This window comes from Passer domesticus, chromosome 5 (assembly GCF_036417665.1).
Source record: "Passer domesticus isolate bPasDom1 chromosome 5, bPasDom1.hap1, whole genome shotgun sequence".
Taxonomy (NCBI): Eukaryota; Metazoa; Chordata; class Aves; order Passeriformes; family Passeridae; genus Passer; species Passer domesticus.
The window spans coordinates 52,564,748-52,590,551 of NC_087478.1; the positions used below are offsets into that span (position 1 = coordinate 52,564,748).

The 25,804-nt window shown below is 39.0% G+C and overlaps 1 protein-coding gene across 3 annotated transcripts; it reads right to left on the bottom strand.

Annotated features, from left to right (window-relative positions):
* Positions 1-6,421: 6,421 nt before the first annotated feature.
* HCFC2 (host cell factor C2) lies at positions 6,422-25,699 on the bottom strand. 3 transcript variants are annotated; one of them, XM_064420474.1, is made up of 16 exons: positions 25,493-25,697; positions 23,554-23,702; positions 23,014-23,174; positions 21,770-21,978; positions 21,211-21,295; positions 20,050-20,153; positions 19,274-19,462; positions 17,973-18,158; positions 17,446-17,549; positions 16,325-16,481; positions 15,153-15,353; positions 13,872-13,942; positions 12,504-12,641; positions 10,997-11,182; positions 10,299-10,584; positions 6,422-9,380 (listed from the first exon to the last, which is right to left on the bottom strand). In XM_064420474.1, the coding sequence occupies exons 1-16, from the start codon at positions 25,656-25,658 to the stop codon at positions 9,355-9,357; spliced, it is 2,418 nt and encodes an 805-aa protein (XP_064276544.1). In that variant the 5' UTR covers positions 25,659-25,697; the 3' UTR covers positions 6,422-9,354. The 3 variants fall into 3 exon arrangements, with proteins under 3 accessions (XP_064276544.1, XP_064276545.1, XP_064276542.1); XM_064420475.1 differs by lacking the exon at positions 25,493-25,697 and adding an exon at positions 23,806-23,921; XM_064420472.1 differs by lacking the exon at positions 6,422-9,380 and having other exon boundaries at positions 9,389-10,584; positions 25,493-25,699.
* Positions 25,700-25,804: the final 105 nt, after the last annotated feature.

The following is a 25,804-nucleotide window of genomic DNA, read 5'->3' on the forward strand; positions in this document are numbered from 1 at the left end:
CAAACTTAGAAACCCAAGGGTAGGGGAATTTTATAGTCCTTGTGGTAAAAGATCTCATTTTAACTTTTTACTGAAATGTTTTAACATTTCTTGTGAGCCTGTGGGAACTCAAAAGTGGTAGTGACTTTGTGTCTGGGCTGCGTGTTGTGTGGGTGTGTATGTGCATGAGTGGCTGACAGCTGAACAAGTGATACAAATCTGAAATGGAAGACAGACTTCAGGTTTGCTGTCTCTTCCCTGGTTTTGCAATAAATTCTACCTAGGTAATGTAGTTCTGTATATTTAGTGAGCTGTTCTTGGTAACATTGCTGTTTCTTTAATAATTGGGTGGGTAATTTTGGTGCCAAGTCTTAGCCTATTAGGATAGGGGTGGGGGTTTTAGTAATATCTTACTCAGACTGGATTTTGGGACCTTCCGTATTTTTACTATTTTCAGTGGACTGAAATGTAATATATTAATTATCTTTCCACATAGCTGTTATTAATTTAAGCAAACCACACTTTGAAACTTGATTGAAATATGATTTCTTGCTTGTTTTGTCTTTCCTTAAAAAAAAAAAGAAAAATAACAGTTCAATATTGGGAAATCAGCATAACCTAAGATATCCCAGCTCTTTAGCTAAACAAAAACTTCATATGCAGATTTGAGCAGTGTTTCCTACCAGTCAGCATCCTGCTGGCAGAGCCTCTGGAGGCAATCCAGTGTGTTCTGGGCAGTCTGCATGGATGTTCTGGGCTTTGTGGCAGCCTGTCGTTTAGCAGCTATGAATAAATGGAGTTTCTCATTAAATGTAAAACTGAATAACACAATCCCTACAAGAGCCCCTTCTGTTTGTATTCCATTTATTTCAGGCCAGCATAGCCTGTTCTTGCTGTTCCCAGATTTGCAATGGAAAAAGGCTGTGATACCAACTAAGGAGAAGCTAGGAAAGATTTGGTATTTTGATGTATAGAAAGCAGGTTCAGGTGATCCCACACACTTGCTTGAAACAGGCAAAAGTTTTCAGGCTCCCCTCTCTGCTGTGAGTTTAGGTTAAAGTGTGTTAAGTTTGTGGTTTATACTCCATCATGTGAGCAATGAAGCTGATATTTAGTTTTTCCTTTTTCTTTCTTCTCCCCTCACCCTCTGAGGGCCAGGGACAAAACTGCATAACTTCTCATTCTCTTCCTGAAACTACAGCAGTAAAAGTAATAGTACAACACTTTGTTCCATGTCTCTCTGAAACCTTTCTCCTAATAAAAGTTTGCAGGGTACTGTAGCCATGGTACACCAAATAAAAAAAATGTGGTCTGAAGAAATACTTGCCTAATTTTATTAGTAGCAGCACAACCAGTGCATTCTTTATATTTGTTCAACAAATCTGTGTTCTCATTTTGCTCTGTTTGGGTGTTTACAAGTAGCTAAAACCTGAACCAAGAATGACCATTCTTGCTACATCTCATCTGCTTCTACAACATTCCTGTCTTTGGTCTTCTGAATGTTTTTTTTTGAACTAAGGTACCCCCAAACTGAGCTTGAGTTTGAGGCAGCTGTGGCAGCGTATGTTAAGACTTGGAAAAGCAGTCATGTTCAAAGATCTTTTTCCAAGAAGAGTGATTTTTTTTTAGGTGCCTTTTCACAACACAAGCAAGTTTTACCACAGCAATTTTTTGAAAAATGCATTTTTGTGTAACTTGATCCTTCTGGTATTTCTTTATAGGGTGCTTTTGGTGTCTTTATAAGCACAGAATTGCTGTTATCTCTAGTCCAAATGCAATTATGAGAAAAGCTAATTTAGATGGTGTTCTTCTACATCCCATTTTCATTACAGGCAAAATGGGAACTGAGGCTCTGCCTTTCCCAGCCTTGTTGATATACATATGCATTGTTAGCTATTTTATTTATTCCTCCCTTCTGATCTCTACTGAATGCTAAAATATGTGGCTGGATGGTGTAGCCAGAACACAGATGGAGTTCTGGCGTGAGGTGGTATGTCCTAAACACCTACTGCCCCATGCTTGGCTGACTGTAGCTAAAAATCAGCCTGAATTCTATGGGCTATTCTTTCAAGAGCTGTCTTCCTTGAGCTGCACTCTGGATCACTCTGAATGCTGTGGGATGATTCCTGTTGCAGAATTTGAGGGTGATGCTCATGAACGTGTTGTAGGCATGGAGAGTTGATTTCTATCTAGCCTTTGGGAGGAGAGGAAGCATACGGGCAACTGCACACACAGAAGAGATTGCTGAGTGCAGAGCAAGGGGCAGAGCCAAGGGCTAGTCTTTTCCCCAGCACCTTGCTGTCATGATATGGGCTGGCAGCAGCTTTGCTTATAGCTATAATATTCCTTATTTTGCAGAGCTCTGTGTGTGATTAATGTGTCCAGTTAAATCACGGAGATTCACTGCCTCAGTTATATTTACAGCAGTAAGACAACTTGCCTTTAAGTCACTGTGTTACCAAATGGTGCAGGCTTGATGGTTTTGGGGTTTGATTTGTACCAAATAGAAGAAAGGAAGTTTTTCACTGAAACTAGGTGTGAATTTTGTGTCTGTAGATGAAAAAACCTCCAAAGCTGGATGTAGATTCTAAGACAAGTAATGCTATAAGGAAACTATATATGCAGTCCTATAGAAAGAAGTTTGATAATGTTAACTCTAACGGTTCCTCTTATTTTTCCCCTGTTGCACTGGTTTGGTGAAAAGAGCAGTGGTGGGAGGGCGCCTTTTGCATGTGGTACACATGGACCTAGTTGAAAACATCAACCAATTTTTCTTCTTTGAAAATCAGATATGCTGTTGTGGCAAAATAATTCACACTTTCACCCTTTCAAAGGCTGAAAAATACATTTAAGCAACCAAATATTGATCTGTTTACCTATTGATTTGTGAAATTGGCATGGTAATGGACTGCAATGTTACTTCTGACCCTCAGATGTAAAAGTTTAATGGGAAGCTCCCTGGAAACTGCCAGTTCAGCTTGCAGTGACATTCAAGGCCATGTGCTCTTGGGAGGGAGGGCAGTTTGCTGCTATGCACAATAGTCTCCAAATTGGTGCCAGCTGCACTGAGTTTATTAAATCCAAGTCCCCAAGGATGGCTGTGGAGACAGGGCCAGAGTGATGCAGTGCACAGCAGGTCTGAGGGAGTCAGCTAGCCTGCTTTAAGAAATCTTCCAGGCAAAGTTCCAGGCTCATTTCCTGGAATATTTTACTGCAGTATACCAGGCCAGAGGGCCCATTTATCAGAGCAATGGCACCTGATTTGCTTATGTGTGAAAGAAAACTATTGAAGGTTTAAATCTGCTGGGCAGAGGAGCAGCCTTTGGGCTGCTAATTTAATCTATGTGTGCCTGATGCTTACCCAGCCTGTGAACAGCAACGTGAACAGCAAATAAAACCACCTCCAGCAGCACAACCAAGACTCAGTTCATGTGCAAGGGCCATGTCACTCGAAATGCAGCTGCAGCTAAAACATTTGCAACAGTATATGCTATTCCTACTCTCTGCACCCTGAGGGAAGACAGTCCAGCAGAGCCCATGTCCCAACACTGTCAAGAGCAGCATGACGCAGATAAAGGATACTGGGATACACAAGTTTGTTTCTGCACTGTTCAACTCCTCCTTGGCCCCAGCCAGGAAATCCAAACCCACCAGACACCTGAGCTCCCTGTGCAGTGTAACATCCTGGTAAAAGCAACCTGGTGAACAGGCAGATGCCAGGACCCAGCTGACAGGAAAAGCTAAGCACTGAGGGAGAAGGGGAAGGATCTGAAATCTCACCTCCAGCCAGCTGGAGAGCATTTCTGCTACAAAGAAACAGGCTCCAGCCCTCTGGGATGAGAACATGGAGACTGTGGAGCCTGGGGAGGGCTGCAGCAGAGGATGAGTCTGCTCTCACTCTATCCAAAACCATAAGCAACAGCCACGTTTTACAAGCCAAGCAGCTGAAACTCATCCAAAATGTTTCTGGAGTAGATGCAGTGGGATCAAGTTCTGTACACACAAGAAGAAATATTGACAAAAACTGGCCATTTTATGTTGTCTGGCTTGACAGCTCTCATGTTGCTTCAGATGGCTGAAATGTAAGTAGCTGAAATCTCAAGCTGTTAGATTGATATTTCAGGTTTTCTTTTTCAAGACAGTAATTCCAAAGAGTTGCTCCCAGACTCTAAACGCTTTCCTTCTGGAGCAGGCAGCATTTAAAATTAACATATAAAGTCTCTTTCCTACTCAGGCAAAATACAATGAGGAAATAACTAGGAAACTGCTGCTAATAAGAAGAGTGGGATATTTGTTAATACTGCTCAAAGTTACAAGATAACTGCTTGTACTAATAACTTTTTGTTAAAAGAGAATTACCAGCACTGCATGCAAGAGTGATGGTTACTCTAAAAGGCAGTTAAACATTTAAATGAGTGAATGGAAACAAAAAACAAGAGGATGCAAATGAAACCAACATTTTGAACTTTCTAGAAGGTATTGAACCTTCTAAAATGGCATATAGCCAGTGTGCCTCTTTTAAGAATTGCTTTAAAATAACTGTACATTGATAACTTCCATGTGTGGATAACAGTATTTTATAATTTCAACAGATACTGAAATAACTCTCTGAACACTAGGACACACTGAAATGCTTCATCTCTTTCTCTTCGAAGATACCACATCCAAGCCTAAGTTCTCATTTTAAGGAGCTGCTGTACCAACTGACCAATTACATCAGATATTAAAAGCAGATGCTTGTTAGAGGCAAGAATCCCCTCAAAAAAAAAACAAAAATCAAACCAAACCAAACCAAAAAACCATACAAAAAAACCCAAAAAACCAAACAACCCCCAACCAACCAACCAACCAACACCCCCAAAAACCAGAAAAAAAGACCCAAAAAAACCAAAACAACGAATGACAGCAAACTATGACCAGTCCAAATCTGAGAGATATTTTTGTTGTTCCTGTCAGGACTGTAAACCAAACAAACACATTAAGTACTTCAGGCTTTTGAAGGATGTAGGGAACAGACCCAGTTAAAACTGACCACATTTGCAGATGCCAGATTTTCACCACCTAGCATGAGGCAGGTATAAGGAGATCTCTTGGGCCTCCCTGCCATCCTAACTCCCCTTCCAGGGGCTGCAGGTGCTAGACATTCTCTGGCTGAGCCCCACCACCACTCAGTCATGCTGGGATCCAGCTGGGTGCCCACCCTACCCCCACCTGCCCCATATCATGGGCATTTCCTCTCTCTGGGGGAAGTGCTGGAGGTGCAGTATCCTAAACACTCTATGGATTAAGAGGAATTATTTTAAGCTCATCTTCCTGATAACTTTAGGCTGAATTATTGAAATTCTAATAAAAGGGATCTCTACTTCCAGACCAATGGCAAACACCTCAAAATGAAGATTTCACTACTATTGACATAAGGAGGAACACATTGCCCAGACAGTGCCAGCAGTCAGTGCTCCACCCCTGTCCTGGGAATCTGGAAGTCCTTCAGTGTCAGAACTGGAAGCCACAGAATAAAAGCCCTGATGTTTAGCTCACTAGAAACGTTATAAAAATACCCTAGGGACCAGCTAATGCTACAAAGAAAAAAAAATCTGAGTTGTTTTTAAGACAAATTCATACAGCAAATTCAAATTTGCTTTCAAGAGAAAATAACTCCTACTCTTAAAATCTTATTAACAGGAAGAAAACAGCAAGAGAGGATTCTTCACTGATGTTTTAGGCCTTCCCATTTGTTTTCCACTAATGCAAGCATTACAAACAAGACAATAGTTAGGAACACAAAGAAGGAATCAATCTGGAGCAGACAGCTTTTAGCAGTTTCTCATGTGAAGTCTCTTAAGGAGGTCTAGAAACAATCCAGTAGACCTTTCAGTTCACTTGCTCCTCTGCTCCCCTACTTCTTGCACCATGTACTGCTTATTCCCACAAGAGTTCCCTACAGTCAGCTGCCATAAAAGATGGTGTCATTTTGAGCAGAGCTGGACATGAACACAATTCAAATCCTTCGTAGGAGCGTTCTGAACAGACTTTGTGCTCACACATCTTTTTAAACAAACTGCAACAAAGCAACACCAAACTCTTTGTCACTCATTGTCAGCAACAGCAACGTGACTCCTGTATAGGCAGAGGAAATAACGTCAAAATTTCAGTTCAGAAGCCACAGCCTGCAAGGCACAAAGGCATGGAAGGGACTGAGTAATGGTGAGTGCACTGCAACGGCAGAAGGTGGGGCAAGGATACTGGAGAACCTCAACTACAGAAAAAGCTCATGAGGTAACCAAGAATTAACTTAGGAGACAATATTTATGAAAGAGTAATAGTATCATGACAGTGCTTATTATTAAACCCTCTTCCCAGTCTGAGAAATTTACTCACTCTCTGCATCAGAAATTCCAAGTTTGTACACATACATCTCTGAGAAAACAGACACACTTCAGTATTTACAATGTGTTTGATAGGACAACCACTTTATTACAAAGAACAAACAATGCTTCAAAATAAGACTACTCAACTTGTATTGTACAAAATGTCAGTTTCCTTGTAGAGGTCATTAAGTAACAGGCTGTAAGATTAAGTTCACGTCAAATTCGCTATCCTGAAATAATCAGATAACAACAGTAATACTTACAAATATATCTTCAGAGTTTATGGCATGATCATGTGCTCTACTCCAAACTACATTCAAAAGATATTGCTATAATTACTTTGAAAACACAAAGTGTAGGTTATTGTTCACTTCATTTCCACTTTCACAAGAACATTCTGAAGATGAAGCTGTAGCAGTGCCCCCCATAACTGGCACAACTGTGCTATGCTGACACAGTCACAACCTCCCTAAGGAGTTCAGTAAAACTAGACATTCCTACAATATGGATATAGTAATCTGCTAGATTTCAGCTTCTGTTACATGTCCTTTAGCAGTATCTGAAATAAATGGATAATGTGGAGTCTCAAAGAGCTGGTATCAACAGTCTTCTAAACTTTAAAATTGAACAATCAATATTTGTCTGATATCTAGTTGATAGGCAAACAGGTGGGATTTAGACGTTATAAATACAGTTCTAAAAACAGACCAAAAAGTGTATTTTACAGTGTGTACCACAATTTCAGTTTAAAGTAAAACTGTGAGCAACTGAAGAGTTGCATATGATCACTATTCAACGTTACCAGACTTGGACAAAAAAGAGAAAGTGACATCTTATGTCAAGTCAGCTGAAGAAAGCACAGTCACAAGGAAATTATACTTTCATTGAAAACGCCACAGTTTTACCCTTTGGTAGTCGTGACACACCCACTGAAAAAAAAATTGTGCAAAGGATGTGAAACCAAGTGCAAAAAAACTCCACCCAGACACACCCAACAGGTTTTATTCTTAAATAACAACTCTACAATCACAGCTATCAACCAACAAAATCAAAGCCACAAGTGTTTTCTCTAAAGGCTTCTTTCACAGTACTAGTAACAAAAAACAAGTTCTATTCTTCTAGTTGACAGTTCATTTGTATGGTACTTTAGTTATCAGACAGTATTGGTAGTGAGATCCTACCTGATGAAATGGACCATTAAAACACAAATATCTTAAAGCCAGTTAACTTCAGGAAAAATCCTATACATTCATACTATAAACACTGTTTAAAGTGAAACTGGGATAATCTGTCATTGTCATAAAAACATGGTTCTTCTCTGGAGTCAAACAACGTGTGTTACTCCTGTGCCACAGTTAACACTACTATAGCCATTTATGGTCCCCAGCACTTCCTAGATGCTATTGGAGCATGTGATGCATTGCGATAATTAAGGCTGTACCAGCACTTCGTTATAACCCCGGTTCTCAGGGTAGCCAACACTTGGCTGTTAAATCTGCTCTGGGAGACTTGAGCTGCTAAATCTCTACTATTTTAGTGATACTTCTCCCACCAAACCAGGCACATCATTGATTTTAGTTTATATATTTACAAATGTTCTTAAAACAAATTTTACTGGAAGAGGCAAGAAATTCTACCTTGATGTATGACCTTTTGGCATTTGGGGCAAAATTAAAGTGCAAAGTATAAACTTCATTGCACAGTAAATAATTTAGATTTTATTATTTTAAAATAAATCTTATTTAGGTGCCTCAATCTATTCACCTAGTAACCTTGTCCAACTCAGCCACTTTCCTCTATACTTTGGTAAACATAGTTTAATATATAGATACATAAATAGCATTTAAAATGTTTACCTTTATTTCACTACCGTGAACAATTTTTTATCTTTTCGCATAGGAATGAGTCAACCTATTCCTAGAAGTAATGCTTGTTGATTTTATCAGCTAGCTAGATAATGTAAAATGATGCATAGTAAAAGGGAGATATTGAACTTGATTGGTAGAATATATTGGTAAAGCAAACAAGCACTTAAGAAGATTAACTGAAATAAATATGTTGAAAGTTGCCATATAATATGTGCAAAATTGCTTACCATGTATTCTAAACTTTGGTTAAATTTTTCAGATTGAAGTTTTACAGAAACATTATGGAAGCAACACAAGTGATTACTAACACAGGAATGAGGTAAGTTATTATTAGTGCAAAAAGCAAGCATATGCTAAAAGCAAAGCATATGGATTAAAAAAAAAAAAAAAGGAGAATGAATCTCATGGATGTTTTAATACAAGACCAGAAAGGTCTCTTGTAAACATTGGTATTTACAAGTTTAAGATTTGTACAACTACAAAAGGATAATTTTATGTAATAGTAGTGCATTTACAATGAATTTACGTTTTTTGTAATAAGAGCAATGGCTAAGTTTATCTTTTTCCTTTTAAATTTTCAGGGGATATCCTTCAAGATTAAGATATTTGTTACAAATAGTAGAAAAAATCATTTCTTTACAAAAAAGTATATATTAAAATATTTATACATTTTAAGTTACTATATAATAACTGGAAATTTTTGCCTTGTACTCGGGCACCGCAATGAAGAATGTGGTATAGGGAACTGAAACCAAACAGAATTTGCTCATATCCCAAATCTTATGAATTCTCTATGCAAGATCTGTAGCAGTCCCGGGGACTTTACCTCAAATACTACTACTTGTGCCAATTCTTTTATTAATTTTTCACTTGAAACTCAGTGTTCTTTACATTTTAACTTATCACTGCCAAAAAGAGCTGCTGGATAGAGAGTGATCCTCCACCCACCATCTCTGATATATTTTCTATATGATACTCATACCTGAGCAAGGCTCTACAACATCGATGTGTCGAATGTAAAAAAGGTTATATATTTTAAGATAAAAACAATGCAAAAATAAAGTATTTGTAGCATTTACAAATAGTACAAGAGTTACATTAAACACTACATTCGAAACTTGAGATTCATTAAATCGTTTCTACTTTGAGCCTGATGTTTTCATATCTGCAAAACAAAGGAGACATTATTAAATGTTTCATAATTTCACATGGTGTACACACTCAAACATTTTCAAACAAACACTATTTCAGAGTTGTAGGATACAGACAGTGGTCCAAACTCCTGAAAAATAAAGGGTTAAAACAGCACTGAAATACTGAACATCACAGAAGACAACTTCTTCATTGTTACTCCCCATCTCAGAAAAGCACATATTAGAAACCAAGCAGTGGAGCATTCAACAGTTGGGTCCCAGCCCAGCAGCTGAGCTCAGCTACCCCCCCACAGTTCCCTGCTGCCCAAAGGGGGGCCACTCTGCCCTTCCTACCTTCCTCTGTGCCCACAGCACCTCTTGCTGAGCAAAGTCAGCTCCCAACAAAGCTAAGCCAGAAACGGGAAGGAGCAGGATGAGAAGCTAGCAAAACTTGAGACCCCAGATTGGCTTACTTATAAAACAGGCCAGAACTGATCAGGCTAACACTAATTTTATTTTCAGTGGATCAATTCCCATTCCCATCCCCAAACCATCATGAACCTGTACAAATTCAAGCCCAGGGACAAGATGACAATACCTCTTCTGGTTGTAACACAGATTTTAAAGTGTATATGCATCACAAAAATGTACCTTATATCACCTGACGGATTTTTTTTTCCATTTAGGAGGGTGAAAAGACTGAAAAAAACTCCTGATTACACTGTATGTCATCTACATGATGCACATAACTGGATTACTTCTTATTAGACTGAAAAACTTCTGAGCTGAAGTGAATTCTAGGGAAGTCAGAAGCAACAACTAGAATTGCATAAAACTCCCATAAGGAACAAACCAACATTTGAAGAAGTTCACATGCAGTGCTGTGCTGGTTCTGGAAGAAATGCACAGCTCCCGCTCCACTCAAATGCTGTGTGTGACAGTGACTTTACCTTGGAGCCACCGAACCTGCGTGGCCGGGCCGTAGCCTCTCTCATTCTTGGCTGAAATCCTGAACACTATGGCAGGCCGGGAGGTGTAATCCACGTGGGCATTGGAAAGCTGGGCAGCAGTCACTATGCAGGAGGTTTTAAGACCACAGTATATCCTCATAAATACAAGCTGACTTGGATTTTCCTGTAATTGTGTGGAACGGATGGCTAAGTAGGCAGAATATTCTAAAATATTTCCAGAGGGTGAAGAAGGAGGCTCCCAAGAAAGATGAATACAGTCTACACTCTGAAGAAAGAGAGAAAAATATGATAGTATGTAGCTAACCATAAATATATAAACAATTTAAAAAACCCCAAATTCTAAAGATTATCTGAAATTTCTAACCTATCATCACCACTCTAAAGATAAGGATGTCTTTTGACTTTTTTTATGAAGTGTGGTAAAACCCTATAGATTTAATGATGCAAGACTAGAAAATCATGGGGAAACTGTCATTAACTCTTAAAAGAATTCTTTTTAGAAAAATTCTTAAAGGATATTATATTGAGCAGAGTTAACCAAGTAAGCACTGGACACTATTTTATATGACAATTTTGACTTAGAAATAAAACCAACTATAACCAAGAGTTCTGAGATTACACTGGTGACCAGAATTTCACACATCAGAACCAGAATCAGAATTATGTCTATTTCTCACCTTAGTGATTTTGACTGTTGAAGGAGCTCCAGGAAAACCTGGAATGCACGTCTTGAATTCACTGATTTTACTGAAAGGCCCAACACCACAGCCATTAATTGCAGCAACTCTGAATCTGTACACTGTGCCTGGAAACAGATCTTGTTTCTTAAGTAATCTGTAGTCTGGTACATTTGCACCTTCCGTCTGAAAATAAAGCAACATTTGTGGTAATTTTTAAAATATTATAAACAATTAGCCTAAAAAAGTATAAAGTGTTAAGCTGAGATTAATAAAGTTTAATTGAAACTGAAAATCTATTTAATACTGCTGTACTTACATCAGAATTTTTGAAAAGGTTTTGAATGACACTTTATCTCACCTCAAAACAGCTGATGTAATATGCAATGTATTACATGTCTAGACCAAAAGATATCCCATTTTTTCAGTCATTGAAATTAAACTATGCCTTGTGGTTATTTTTACTCAGGAAAATTAAAACAAAGTAGCATTTACAACTACATAAGTTACAATTTAGTTAACAATCTTGTGTCCTAAAAAATATTTTTATTCCAAAAGCAGTTATTCCTAACATTAGGGGCTGCACTACAATGTGTAAGTAATCAAAACGGTTTTAGGAAAAAGCACAGTAAGTTAGTAACAAACAGCTTTCTGAAACTTTATGTGCTACCATACTTCCATGATTAAAATATTCATTGATGCATCACTGATCCTTACAGTGGAACTATTTTCCTATAGAATAACATGAAAGAACATTATTCTATAGGAAAATAGAATTAATGTAAACACTGTACAATGTATTGTGCTCTTTAAAACTAAGACTATTTATAGTGAAGTGCTTGCAAAGGAAGGCTCCTGTTATTTTGTTTCTGTCTCAAGAAGACACAATTTTTGTTTCTAGTTTACGAGGACATCACTATTTTACACTTCTGCCATCAAAACTGTTACACTTTTGCAAGTTTCATACTCATAATTTTCATGTATCCACTTATAATTATCAAATATTAAATTAGAAAGACCTAATAGAAAAGCCACTACAGTTTCAGATCTACTCTTTTTAAACAGCCTAAGCCTATGTCGTATTAGTACCTTTAAGAATTTTTATGCAAAGATTCTGGGAACAGAGAAGAAACTGAAACATTTCAATGCTGAACTGAAATCACATATTAAGAAATTGTGGGGTTTTTAGTTTTTAAGAATTTTACTGGCTTGAAAATTTATAAGTTTAAAATTGTTTTCTAAGGCAAGAAATAAAAAAAGAATCAGCAATAGCAAAATAAGATATTTTGTACTGTCATGCATAAATAACAAAAGAAATTAATCTAGTTTAGGAAATAGTAAAAAAAGGTGAGAAAAATGCATTAAGAACTACTGGCCATAAAATACAACTCCTACAAGCACCAGATTCTGCTGCAGTATTAGAAAATTCCATATTTTGTTGTGAACTATTCAAGCAACGAATTCTGAAATAGGTATGTGCAAGTTATATCAGAGAAGCAGCAGCTACCTTGCTATTGATGTTCAGTGTTTCCTCTGGCAGCAAGTAGAACTGGCTCACCACAGCACTGTTGTTCTTAAAAATTCCCACATCATACCACCGGCGATCCCTGGTTTTCACTGGTGCTGGTGGCCTCTGGGGAGCTCTCTAGTATTTGAAGAACATGTCATGTAGATTACCCACACTTCAATGCCATGGAAAAAATGTCTAGGCTCTAGTATATGTAAGAGACAACCCCCTTTTATACCAGTGTTACTTTCTTATGCTTCAAATGAATATGCATGTGTTATTAAAATACTGTGCAAAATCAACCAGTTCTTATACATTTACTCAGACACGGTCTGTCATTTAAAAAGTAACAGTTGGGATGTCACATCTGATATTCTGAATGGGGCAGGGAAGAAGCTTAAAGCTGTAGAACTAGGTGTCTGTAGCAGCATGTAGTTAAGAGAAGGTCTTGACCTTCTCTCAGAGGTCAAGAAGTTTCCCAAGGTGGTCCAACATCAGCAGCTCCCCCTGGGGCTCAGCTGTACCTCAGCCCCACGCTGCTCTTTGTCAGGCACTGCAGAACTTGCCTGCAGCTGAGAACAGCCCTCTGCTGTGGCGTGGGGCCATGGGGATGGAGGGCGTGCAAACTGCTCCTGACTGACCCAGTAACACAAACTGGCTTTCTTGCTGGTCTCCAGGCACCAGGGAGGGCACTTGCACAGTCAGGTGCCCCGCACGGACAGGCCATGATCCTGCTAGCATGGAAATGGGGCAGGAGCTGCAGCTGCTCTTGGCAAAAGCACCCCACCCTTTGGTAGCAGCTGCTTCTCCCCAGACTTAGTTCCTCGCTTTTGGTGACAACAGTGGCACCTTGGGTTTGTGTATTAAGTTGTAAGCAGGTGAAATAGGAAGCATTTACTTTTTCAGGCAGTATTTACATCTTGCATAGTCAGTCCCCATCTCCTCTAGGGAAAAACATCAAGATGTCAGTTCAGTTATGTTTCAAATCTATAGAATCAGCAGCTAACACTAGTCTGTTCTAATACATATTTCATTCTAAATTCTGTTGTGCATACAGGAAAACTTTTTACATTTGCACATCATGCAGCAGAGACCATTCCACTGTGCCAGTTGATAAAAACGATTTAACAGCTGAAACACGTACTTGGATCTCCTCCCAACTACACAACTGCTACTTAGACTCACATCTAACCCACACAATGCAATTAGTTTTACAACAGAAATGTTTACCCCTGTATTATTCACTCCAAGCTCAAAATAAACACTGCTTTTCTTTCAAAACTATAATTAAAGGAAAACAGAAGAGCCCTTACAACTAATCAACAGAACAATAGGTAAAGCAATTTGATAATACTTTTTCAGACTTACAGAAGAGTGTGAATCATTTGTCTGTCCAGTACTGACCCTTGCTGAAGGTGTGACATAAGCAGTTTCAGCAGCTAAAAACAAAACATTAAATTTTAAAAATGGAAGCAATAGAAAAAATTTAATACAAAACCACAGAGTATGAAAGTTGACCTCAATAGCTATTTACAAATATTTGTTGCACAAGAACATCTCAGACTTCTTTTGCATGCAGTTCTATTTATAACACAAACTAATTTTGGCTTCTATCAAATTCAAAGAACAATTCTGAGAGTCTGGCATTGGAGGCTGCTACAGATAATACAAACAGAAGGCAGGACTCAGAAAATCGTAAAAAGTGACAGGATTATGAAATTGATATAAAATATTTGTGAACAAATAATCTAAATACCAAATTGAGACACATGCTGGGGATATTGTATGAATAGTCTAAGTGTGAATTCTTAATCTGATTGCATTTTCTCTGACATCAATACAGTCTGAATTCTGAACATAAGCAGTTAAACTGTAAACAACCTTAACAAATGGGAACAGAGCATTCATTAAATTTAACATGGAATCTTTAAAGAAAAAAAAAGATTAACCACGTAACAGATGGGAGTATTAGTCTTCTATTCTTGTGTTCCTGGGTTTTGCTCTTAAAATACAATACTCCTTGGTAAAAATCACACTATACACACAACATCAATATGAGAATACAGTTCTTTAGTTAACACTCAAAACAATAACAAGCACTGCCTGTGGATATTTGTCAGAAACAAAACTTGAAAAACTACCATTTATGTTCTGCATTGCTGCTTATTTTGGGTATTTCCAGCAGACTGTGAAGAGGCTAGCACATTAGACCAGCAGTGAGCTGGCCACATTAACTGGCCATATTTATTACAGAGGTCAGTTGCTTAAAGTCAAAATCATCCAAGGTTACCATTTTAGTCTTTTGCTGACTAAATAGACAAGCACTGAATGAAAGTAAATGTGCACTGAGCAGCAAAACAGGCTACCACTGATATTTAGAAAATGGACCCATGCACAAATGAACATTTGTGACTTACAGGTAACACGGTGATTTACAAATGCATAGAAGGAATATCCTGATTTTAAAAGATGTATAAACCCTAGCAGAGATCATCCACACTGCACAAGGTCTTCAATGCCCAAAGCCCTATCTAAAGCCCTATCAAAGCCCAGGTACTACTCAAGATGGGAATCCCACCACACTATAGGAACTCTCATGGCCTTAGAAATATATGGCTCAAAATACAGTATGTGAAACACATTTCAAACCTTCAGATTTTGAATTGAATGTTGTTAGTGAAGTTTCATCTTTAACAACTGCCCCATTTGTACTTGATGATTCAGTTTTAACAGCCTGCTGGGTTACCATAGTTTGTGTGCTGGAGACAGTACTGGATACAGAAGCATCAGGATTTACACTTTGTTTGTCCAAGTCATGTAATTCACCTACATTTGCTGATGATTGAGCACCTTAAAAAAGAAGAAAACATTAGCAAGAATTCAATATTCATAACACACCAAATCTCATCTTGGTCTACTGGATTTAGTTTCATATAAAGCCTGAGTTTAGCACAGAATTAGGTTAGAACACATCTGATTATATTGATTGCTAATGCTTACTTTATGTTTATAACTGAACAGGAGTCTGTCTCCACAGTCACAAATAGGTGTATGTAAACAGTTATTTTAAGCTTGCTGGTTTTTATGTATCTGGTCACAAAAAAATTAATTTGGGAAAAAAACCCTACTAAAATAAAGCATCCACACAAATCAGCATCATAGATTTCTAACAATCAATTTATGATTAACCCTGTAGAAGTCTGTTTATCACTTAGCAGTAAGAACCAAAATTTCCACATTTCATTAAATTACACTGTGAAGAAAATAAAAATCCAACTATCTATAAAATACATTGAGATCAAATATAAAGGTGATTAAGCCTGGATTCACTACACTGAACTTAAGGCACTTCAGTGAAATGCATAAATCAGAGCCTTGTCATTTTTTACTTCCTCTACAGTCAGAGAGAAACATGCTTGTCTCTACATTGCCTGAAATTTTACATCAGCCAATAGCTTTTCACTGCTAACAGACAGACACAGTGTCTGTTTGGAGTTACTATCACCATAATGTTGTAAAATATCATCTGTCCCCTTTTACTTGATGCTAAAAATGGCTATTAATGTTTAAATAGACAGATTTTCCATCATAATAATTAATATATTGAGAATTGCAACACTTCAAACAAGTTAAGATTTCAATTTTCTTTGTATCTTCTAAAAATACGTTCAGTAATAACTAACACAAGTTTTGTTTCATAAACCACAAAGGACTCTTAAATAATTTTAAACTACAAGAGAGAAACAACCTTATTTTATGTTTTTGAGATGAATTTTAACTCTCACTTTTTTTTCCTCTATTTTTTTCTATAGTTATCTTACTTGAAGTACAAACAGGCAAAAGAGAAGGGGCATTTGATTCTTTGAATCCTGTAGCATCTGTGTGGTTTTTCATAGTCTCCTGTGTAACCTTGTTTTCAGGTGCTGTAACCTTTTCTTTTCCTTCTACTTTTGAACTGGATGAAAGGGCAACTTGGACCTAACCAAAACAACACATTTGTTAATGTTAAACTGCAAAGTTCAAATTTTCAGTTGCAAACATGGCATGAAAATGCTTGCTCATAAACAACAATATAAACTCCCCCAACAATTCCTTCTAGTACTTTAAATTAGACCAAGAAATCAATCTCTTAATCCTTATCTTAATCATTATAAAACAAAGACTCAAACACTGAGTTGACTTGGAACAGCCACACTAAATTTTATCATTACATGGCATTTCATTGCTGTGTATAGTCTGCTGGGGGGACTTTAGGCAATGGGGAAAATCACAATTACAGAGGCTTTCAACCTTTGCTTTCCTTACATGTAGTTGAGATATTTCTACTCCTAGTGAAATTTATGGCATTTCTACATGTGTTTTCTCCAGGAATACATTATGGATCCCATACAGATCTCAGACTTTACACAACTAAGAAATTATCCAAAGTTCTAAAAACGGGATCCTTGGGCCAGAGTTTGTCCTCACTATTTCTGTTAAATTGGTGAAACAGAGGAACACGTACAACTGCACACCACAGATAATAACTGGATTTAACCTGCTGTAGGCACTTACAAATAAGCAGACTAGCATCAAACTAAACTAGACTAACAAAGAAGGAATATGCCTTATTCTTTTTGCTTCCCACATTAATGTCACCAACATTCTGAGGATGAATAGTATTCCTTTTGGTATCAGACTCACAGTTGGCATTGTGGAAGACAATACAGTTGCAATTCCCCTCTGCATTAACAAGAAGAGGACTTGAAAGATTGTGTCTCAATCATAAAAGCAAGAAGTATGTAAGAAAACAGACAACTACTTCAGCAGGTGTCTTTCTTTTTTTTTTTTTCTTCTAAGACCTAAAAAGTATGCAGGGAGTTTTAAAACTGAGAAATGTTCTGGCAGTTCACTACCTTGCCATACCGTTTTGACACTGAAGCATTTTTCAGCTTACACTTACATTATTAGGAATGGGATTATTTGTTTGGCTAGGATGATCCACCTTCATTTCTGCATAAGGGACGCTAGGCAATGATTGTAGACTCTGATGGAGAGAACAGCCACCTTGCAGGTAAACAAAAGTAAATTACCATCAGTTATGTAAAACTTAATATTATGATGGTTTTAACCTATTTCAGTAAGAAAAAGGGAGGCCAAAATTGCCTGAAGGAAAACTTTATTGTAAGTCTGAAATGAAATTGTATGGTTAAACAGTCAGATAAAATCCCTTCCTCACTGTTTCCTTTCTCAACTTGTGCCCAGAATTCTACGTATATCTTCATAATTCAGATAGCTGGCCAAAACCAATAGAAACAAGTGAAAGGGGAGTTTGCCATAATTATGATGCAGGCATTTGGAGAATAACCAAAGAAACAGGGTCTCTCTCACACAGAATGGTTCTTTAAAAAACAAACTCATATTTATTACTTATGCAATCCTCCAGTCTGCCTGTGCACGAGCATTAGTGTAATGTGATCTGACTGCTACCTTGTGAACTCAGCACGGATGTCTCAGGAACGCCAGTGTCAGGAACTCCAGCCACCGGTGGCACTGGTGAGTCAGCATGTAATTGAAGAAGATATCCTTCAACTGTAGGTACTTCATCCCACTTCAGTTGAAAAGAGTTGGTTGTAGCTCTGATCAGCTGTACCTGTGATGGTGCTAGAGGTCTCTCTACAGGGAACCAATAAAACACAGATGGCATGTTAGAAATTGCCCTCCCATACCAGTTTATTAAATATCCGCATATTGCAAGGAAAATCAGTCACTCCTTTTTCACTGTACAGTATATACCAACATATATTCAACAAGAAACCACTGTCCAAGGGGACAAGTCAAGTCAGAGAACTACAAAGTGTCTTTTCAAAGTGTTCAAAAATGCTCCAGTTTTGATGCTTTGCTTTTAATGGTTCTGCTGCCAGTAGGCCTTTGGGTTGCAGCTACATCACTATAGGGATTACAGAGACAGGAGATCCTTGTGCTTTCCTGAAGTGCTGCAGGTAGCTCTTTGGCTCCTAAAGCTTTACATATTCCTCTAATTCATAAATTATTCCTCTTCCTTTTTGCTTGCTCTGTTTAGCTGAAGTGAACTTTTGCTCAAACTTCTGCACAGGCTGAAGCTTGGACATGACTAATGCCAATGGCTTGCTCCTCTCACATGCCTGTATGCCTGACCAGGCTGCAGTCTTAAGCACACCCCTCTCTGCTACTCTTCTTCATTTTCTGAGGGAAAAATGAAACAGGAAAAAAAAAACCTTCTATTCTAATTCCCTCTCTCCCAATTCAGTGTCCTGCTATCAATGCAACTACTAATGAGTGACTAGTTTCCAGAATTCCCTTCATCCCCAGTAAAAATTTGGTCCTTTCTGAGATTGAAGAGTATCTTTTTGCAGTCCAAGAGATGAGGAAGCAGCAGCAGCAGCAATCCCAAGAGAAGGGATTTGGTGAAAAAAGTAAGTAGTAGCAGAAAAGATAACTAAAAAGAGACCAGGAACCCTGAGTTTAGGCAAAACAATCTTTAGCATCTTGTATCAACTGACTATGGCATGCAGAGCAGAATTTAGCACAAGTTTTTCCAGAGGCTTTAAAGAAGCCTTCCTAATTTTTTTTCGTTTAAGTAATAGCCTTTAAACAACCAGCAGTAAAGCATGATTTAAAAACAATTTTTAAAATGTAAATACTCTTCAAGTTTGCTACAGCTTTAATGTTTGATCATCAATCATGCAAGCTTTCCATATGTTAATAAAACACAGAACATAGTACAAGTCTCTTATTTATTTCTCACTCACCAGTATCAAGGTACCAAAGATCTTTGCAGCAAACTTGATTGTTCCAAGCTTTTCTGTAACCATCTCTACCACTCCAGATATACAGACGAGTGCCAACAGCTACAGCACAGTGTCCTGCTCTTGGCCCTGGTAACATGTTACTTTTGTCCTCCTGGCAATCTGAGATCAGACCTATCCATTCTGTGGTATCTAGTAAATGAAACTCAAAGCATTTAGTTTCTAGATGTTTTCCAAAACAAGAAATAAAGACATTAGCACACTTAACTGCTCAGAAAAAAAAATTAAAATAAATCACCTCTCTTTTTATAGACAGCTGCATTTAAAATGGAAATATTATGAAGAGAAGGTCACTTTCCAATTAGCATGCAAGATAAAATCAATTCATACAGGCTGAACTTTCTGACCTCTGGTTATCTCTCTCAGGCAAATAGATCAGAAGTTGGGAATTCAGGGATAGTACTAACATGCTTAGAAAAACCTCATTTCAGATTCTGTCTCCCATGTTCTTCTATAAATGAAGGAGTATGTGCATTACTTAGCATTAAAGTTGTATTAATAAAGATTTGAAGAAGCAAACCTGCTAAATCTTCAAAGAAAAATAATAATTAAAATATTACTTTTTAAGTAAAGTGCAAAAAACTGGCAACTTCTTTAGTCAGCCAGGATTACAACTATGTATCCCAAAGCTTTTTTCAAGGTCTTCAAAATAGTTACTCTACTCTGTTAAGAAAATATTAATTCAAAATACCCACTCCCAGAAAGGTAGAAACACTAACCCAAATTAAGGTAAGAAAAGGAACCAGTGCATTTCCATTCACCATCAGGAGCAGAAATTTCACCTTCTGCTGACTGTGGAACCCATCCACCAAAAACATACATTCTGAAATATAGAAAAAGAGGGAAGAGGGGAAAAGAAAAGAAACACCAATTAACACCTAGATGTGTTGCATGTGCTCTCTCAAACTAGGACAAAAAGGAAATTTTCCAGTGTGTTACAGTTCTGGTTCACAGCAAATTTTATTTGTATCTACTGTCTTTATGAAGTACTGTTGTGGACATCTACCTCCTGAAATTTCTGAGTAAACTGACTGATTGAAAAACTCAACCACACAAAAAAGTGCCAGAAACTTCTCAAACAACTCCTTAGAAACAACAATTAATACTGTAACATTTAGCAAACCATCAAACTGCTAATGCTCTCCAAAAATCCCTTACATACAACAGAATTTCTACAATCCTTTACTGCAGAGCCCTCAGTAAGTCATGCTAAAATAAGATGACTAGCATCATATTAAATTTTTATATACTTCAGATATCAAAATTTAAAAATATAATGCAGGCTACAAAGTACCAACATTTTAAGTAAATAATAAAAAGCTAAGTTGTTGGATCAGAAGATATAAAGCTTTTGTACCTCTTTACTCCCTTGCCTCTTTCTCCTCATGCCAGCTTGTAAATTGATACAAAATGGACTGAAACCTATGTTTAAAAATCCATTTTATCAATGCTACCTGCCAAAACAAACCATATGGGCAAGAAGCAGAGTAATGAGGGACAGACTGCAGAAAAAGCGGGGAATAGTTTTGCCTGGAACTAGTTTTACTCTTTGAGAAGTTTCTTTGCATAGCTACCTCATCTGTGTCACACACACAGAGGCACTGAAGCTCGCTCCTGACAGAGCTCAGGCCCAGCTGGGGCTGCCCCAGAATGCACAAAGGTGCTCCAAGAAGCCCAGAAAGCTGCTGGTGGCTTGGGCAGATTGTCCTGCTGGATGGAAACATTGACAGCTTGATACCCTTGAGTTAATAGTGGCACTGAAACAGCAGCAGGAAACTACTCTACAGGGCTGATATTTATACTGAGCAGTAGTGGATAAGCATCATCATTCTCCTACTAGGTGTACCTTTCTAAAGTTGAGCTTTTAACAACAGACATACTTGTTTCCTATTACATTGGCCGTGTGGAGACTGCGAGGAAGTGGTACTGTCCCTTTGGTTTCTGGTCTTGACCAGGTCATGGTTTCTAAAAGAAAGAGAATAAAATCCTCAAAAAAAATTATCTTGTTGCTACATATTTCACTACCTGGATTTTAGGAGGGAACCTACCTCTAATATTCAGCAAAGCTAAATTTCAGCTTTTTAAGATGGCTACTTTTAGAAAAAGAGTGCAATAACAAGCACTTGGAACTTCTTTTTAAAAAATCACACGAAATATTGATAAATTGTTTATCAAAAACATAAATTATAGTTTCATTGTGGTTACTCAACTTGGTTTCTTTAGAGTGTTTTAAAAGCTGTGATATCTGTCTCATGGAGTACCCATAATCAGGGAGGATAATATATGCAAACAATATATTTAATTCCAAATATTACAAAAGGTTAATACTATGGTGTGAGTCTCAATAATATCTACACCACAGCATGCCATTAACTATTCTATACTGTAATTTTTCCCCTCAGCCAGTAAGCACTGACTTCTGCTGGCAAATCAACTCACCTATGTCAAGTTCCCAGAGATCATTAAGCCGACAGCCACACATGCCTCCAAAAATATACATCTTTGGGCTTCCCACATCTTTTCTGCAGTACACTATGGCTGTGTGAGATTCTCGGGGTGATGGCAAGATTCCTTTGGTCACAGGAATACTCCAGCCGACCACGCCAGACCCATGTTGCAGCTCCAGTTCATAGAAATCATTTAAATATCTAGAGTATTATTGTCAAAGTATGAAATACTCACTTATAAGCATGACAACAAGTGCACTTTAAAGCCTAACCACTTCCAGGTATTACTTCTGTCTTGGGAGGGTGCAGAGTTTTAAACTCTCAAAACATTTAATGCATTGTGGGCAGTACCAAATCTGAATTCAAAATGGTTTTCAAACGAGAAAAAAATTAACAGTTGTAACTTGTTGCCTCTGAGAAGACATGTTCTCTTATTTGCTACACTGTATTACATGAAAGAAACATGAAAACAACATTTCTTGCAAAAATTGCTACATACAGACACACAATAAACCACAAAGCTGTGGGAAATACATGATGCCAAGAGGTATTAGAGAGAAATTTCTGCAACTCTTAAGGCAACAAAGATAAGAAGCAGCTGTTTGTTTTCTTGTGTCTTCAGGCTGGCTAATGCACAATTGTTGCTGAATCTACCAGCAAGTTATTTTTAGATAATGGTCTTTGAATCTTGGCATTCACACCAGATATCTTTTGTTTACTGAACTTGAAATTGCCAGCTTATAGTTCAGTGGATATAAGTGCTCTGAACTGCAGGTGAATGTGCATATAAAACTTCAGCATTATAGCACAGGTTCTTACAATGGCAACTTCAGCTGTTACTGTAAAAAATTTCCAGATGAATTGATAACTGTTTTTCACAGCAATACAGAAGAAACATCCATCATGAATTCCCTGATGACTCATCAGACTCTGCTGATTAAGGTAACTCTTACAAACAAGCCATTCTTAAAAACATCACCCAAAATACCAGGAGAAATACGAAAGCCTACTCAGGTTTCCCGACAAAAGTGTCAGAGCTATCACTCAGTGTTCCATATTGTGGGATTAGCAGAAGGAATACTTAACCTTCTTTGCATGTAACCCCTTCACTGCGCAAATAATCCAACTTTGAGCATTTGGTGTGCAGGACAGCCTGCCTGGAATGTACCTTTTCAAAGCTGTCAAATCAAATAATTTGTTTTTAAAGCTATTCAATTCAAAGACAAATCACCATACCTGGGAACATTGTTATTTGAATCTTCACTTTCATTTGCCAGGCCACCAAATAAATAGCACTTGTTACCATACAAAGAAAAGCTGTGGCCAAGCCGAGGACAGGGTGGTGATCCATTTGAAGGAGCTTGAGGTTTTACTTTTTTCCAGAGCCATCGACTCGCCTTGAAGACAAGAAAAATTTATTTAAAAATAATTTCATTGGTAATCTGTCATAACAAATATAATTCATATAATATTAACAGTTATATATTTTCTGAATTATTTTTAAGCGACTCCTGAGCTTTTCTTAGAACATTCATTAAAAGGGATATGTAAGAGCTAACCTTAATACTAAATATATTATACTTTATTTAAACTAGATGAAAGTCTCCATTTCAAAGTTATTTAGAATAAACTTTAAATTCTTAAGATGGAAAAAAATCTTCAGAAGAGCAAAGATCATCTAAATTTCCTCTGCAGTTGGTAAAATAAAATGCATTTCTTCATAAAAAGATAAATATAGTAGTCCTGAAAATCAAAACATATTCATACATTTCCTACCTGTAATTCATATAAATCATTGCTGTATCTTCCATATTCAACCATTCCTCCAAAAACTAGTATTCTGGTACCATCACAAACAAATCCATGCGCTGCACAGCCTGGAGGAATATCTCCCCTTACAGCAGGAAGGAACCATTGATTCGTAACTATAGTAGGAAATAAAAAGCCAAAACCCAGAAAAATTGATTAGAAAAATATTTCAAACACTGAACATACATTTTTAAACACCTCTGCTTTCTAAAGAACTACCTTTTATCTGCAGATAACTAAGGCTATTTGCTTCACACTAAGTTTTAAATGAATTCTTATTCTCTTTAATAACAAGGAAAGCAAACACCTCTATCAAACCAATGTTACTCAGTATATGAATGAGCCCATGAGGTCACTGCAACTGTCAGTCATGAAGGGTCACCCAACAATTTAACAGACTTGCCAAGAATAGAGGCTAATGAGGAACACCAGTGCAGTTCCACACAAAAGAGATAACCACGCTAACTCAGAGGGAGCTAGCCCTAGAAACAGAATTATTAGAGCTACAGCAGCATGGCACTGTGCCTGGACTTAATAGCCCTATTCAAAAACTAATTACACTGTTCTGGGACCCATTTTAATATCCACAGAGTGGGAGAGGAGAGGCACAGAGCCAAAAAAAAAAAGCAACTGAGACTGTCTGATCCAGCAGCAGCAGCATAGTGATGCCTAAACTGTTCTGGAATTTAAGACAATGTCTTCGTTTTCCTACACCTTTTTATGAGCACGAAGAGAAGTAGGAAATTAGAAGCTTCCAGTGAGCGTTGCTGCAGGGGATTAAGATGCTCTCACTGTGTGCCAACTCCTCAAAAATCATCACATGCACAGCAAGGGCCATGGATGACATCCCACACTCGGGCAGCTCAGGTCATAACCCTGCATCTTAAACCCCAGAATAAAAAAGGTCAGTTTGGGCCAAGCACTCATCCAGAAACTGGAGCAACTAAGTCATGATACTTTTTGTCACTGCTGCAAAGGGGAAACACCTTAAGCAGAAAGTCTGGGAAGAAAAAAAACCAAGTCACGATAAGACACATTCAAAAGGCACCCGTCAGAACCTCAGTTCTGATAGCATAGCTATGTTAAGAGTTTTCTTTGGATTACTTGTCAGAACAGAAAGGTTAAGAGATTTTTGCGTTCTCCTGTCAGAAATATGATTTAAGCATAGTAGATCTTTAAGTTATCTGAGAAAAATCTGCCTGGAAAAACCTCAAGCAGCCAATACTGTCTGACTGAGAAGCACAGACAAGTCACCGAGCTCCCCTGTCTCAGCCCAAGCCCTGAAATTGCACGCAAGTTTTCCAGCCTCATCCAGCATGCCGTACTGTAATTATTTGGGCATCTGCTCTTTCATAAATAAAATCGGTCTTGGGCAGCTTCCTGTTTGGAAAGGCTCCCGATGCCAACATGTTCACTTTTCCAAACAAGATTCCCATTCCAGCGCATTCGGCTCTGGTGAGCTGCCGCCAGCAGAGGGAAGGAGGGGGATCCGGACACTCGCAGGGACTAATCCCGCCTGCCGCCATTCAGCCCGACCTGCCAGCCAAGCGAGGCTCCGCATCCCTGCGCGGCAGCGGGAGCGGCAGAGCGGCCGCGACGCGCCCCGGGCGATCCCCGCGCTGGCACTGCCCCAGCGAGGAGCACCAACCCCGCAGCACCACCCCAGGGAAGACAGACCCCTGGCCCAGGCGGATTGCCGCCCCGCCATGTCGGCTCCGGCCAGCTCCTCAGCCCGCCCGCCGCCCCCTCCGCCGAGCTTCCCGCGGGCAGCGCCGGGGAGGGCGGGAGGCCTGGGGGGATCCCCGGCGCCGCGAGGAGCCCGGTGCCACCGGCGGTCGCGGACGGGACAGCCCCGCCGCTGTCCCCCCGCTCCGCCCGCCCCGCGGCGGGGCCCCGCCCCGCGCACCCGTGTTGTAGACGTGCAGCTCGTCGGCGATGCCCTCGTTGCCGCCGCCGAAGATGATGAGCAGCTCTCGGATGGCGACCGCGCGGTGCCCGTGGCGGGAGCGCGGCACCGGCCCCGTGAAGGAGGACACCCGCCTCCAGCTCAGCCCGGCGGCGGCCGCCGCCATCTCAGCGCCGCTCCCACAACGCACCGCGCGGCCGGGGCAGCCCGCCGGGGAAGGGGGAGCGCTGACGTGAGGGCGGCGGGTCCGTGTCCCGCCCCGCGGCCGCCTCCGCCGCAGCCCGGCTCGGCGCGGCCCCCGCTGCTCCTGCG

Bases quoted from the DNA above. Each gene is read 5' to 3' on its own strand.
- HCFC2 (XM_064420472.1), bottom strand. From the start codon at position 25,658: ATGGCGGCGGCCGCCGCCGGGCTGAGCTGGAGGCGGGTGTCCTCCTTC. The intron at 23,703-25,492 runs GTGCGCGGGGCG...TTCCTACTATAG, and splicing joins GCTGCACGTCTACAACACGG to TTACGAATCAATGGTTCCTT. The intron at 12,642-13,871 runs GTAAGTCTGAAA...TTCAAATACTAG, and splicing joins CAAATGATTCACACTCTTCT to AGAGCTCCCCAGAGGCCACC.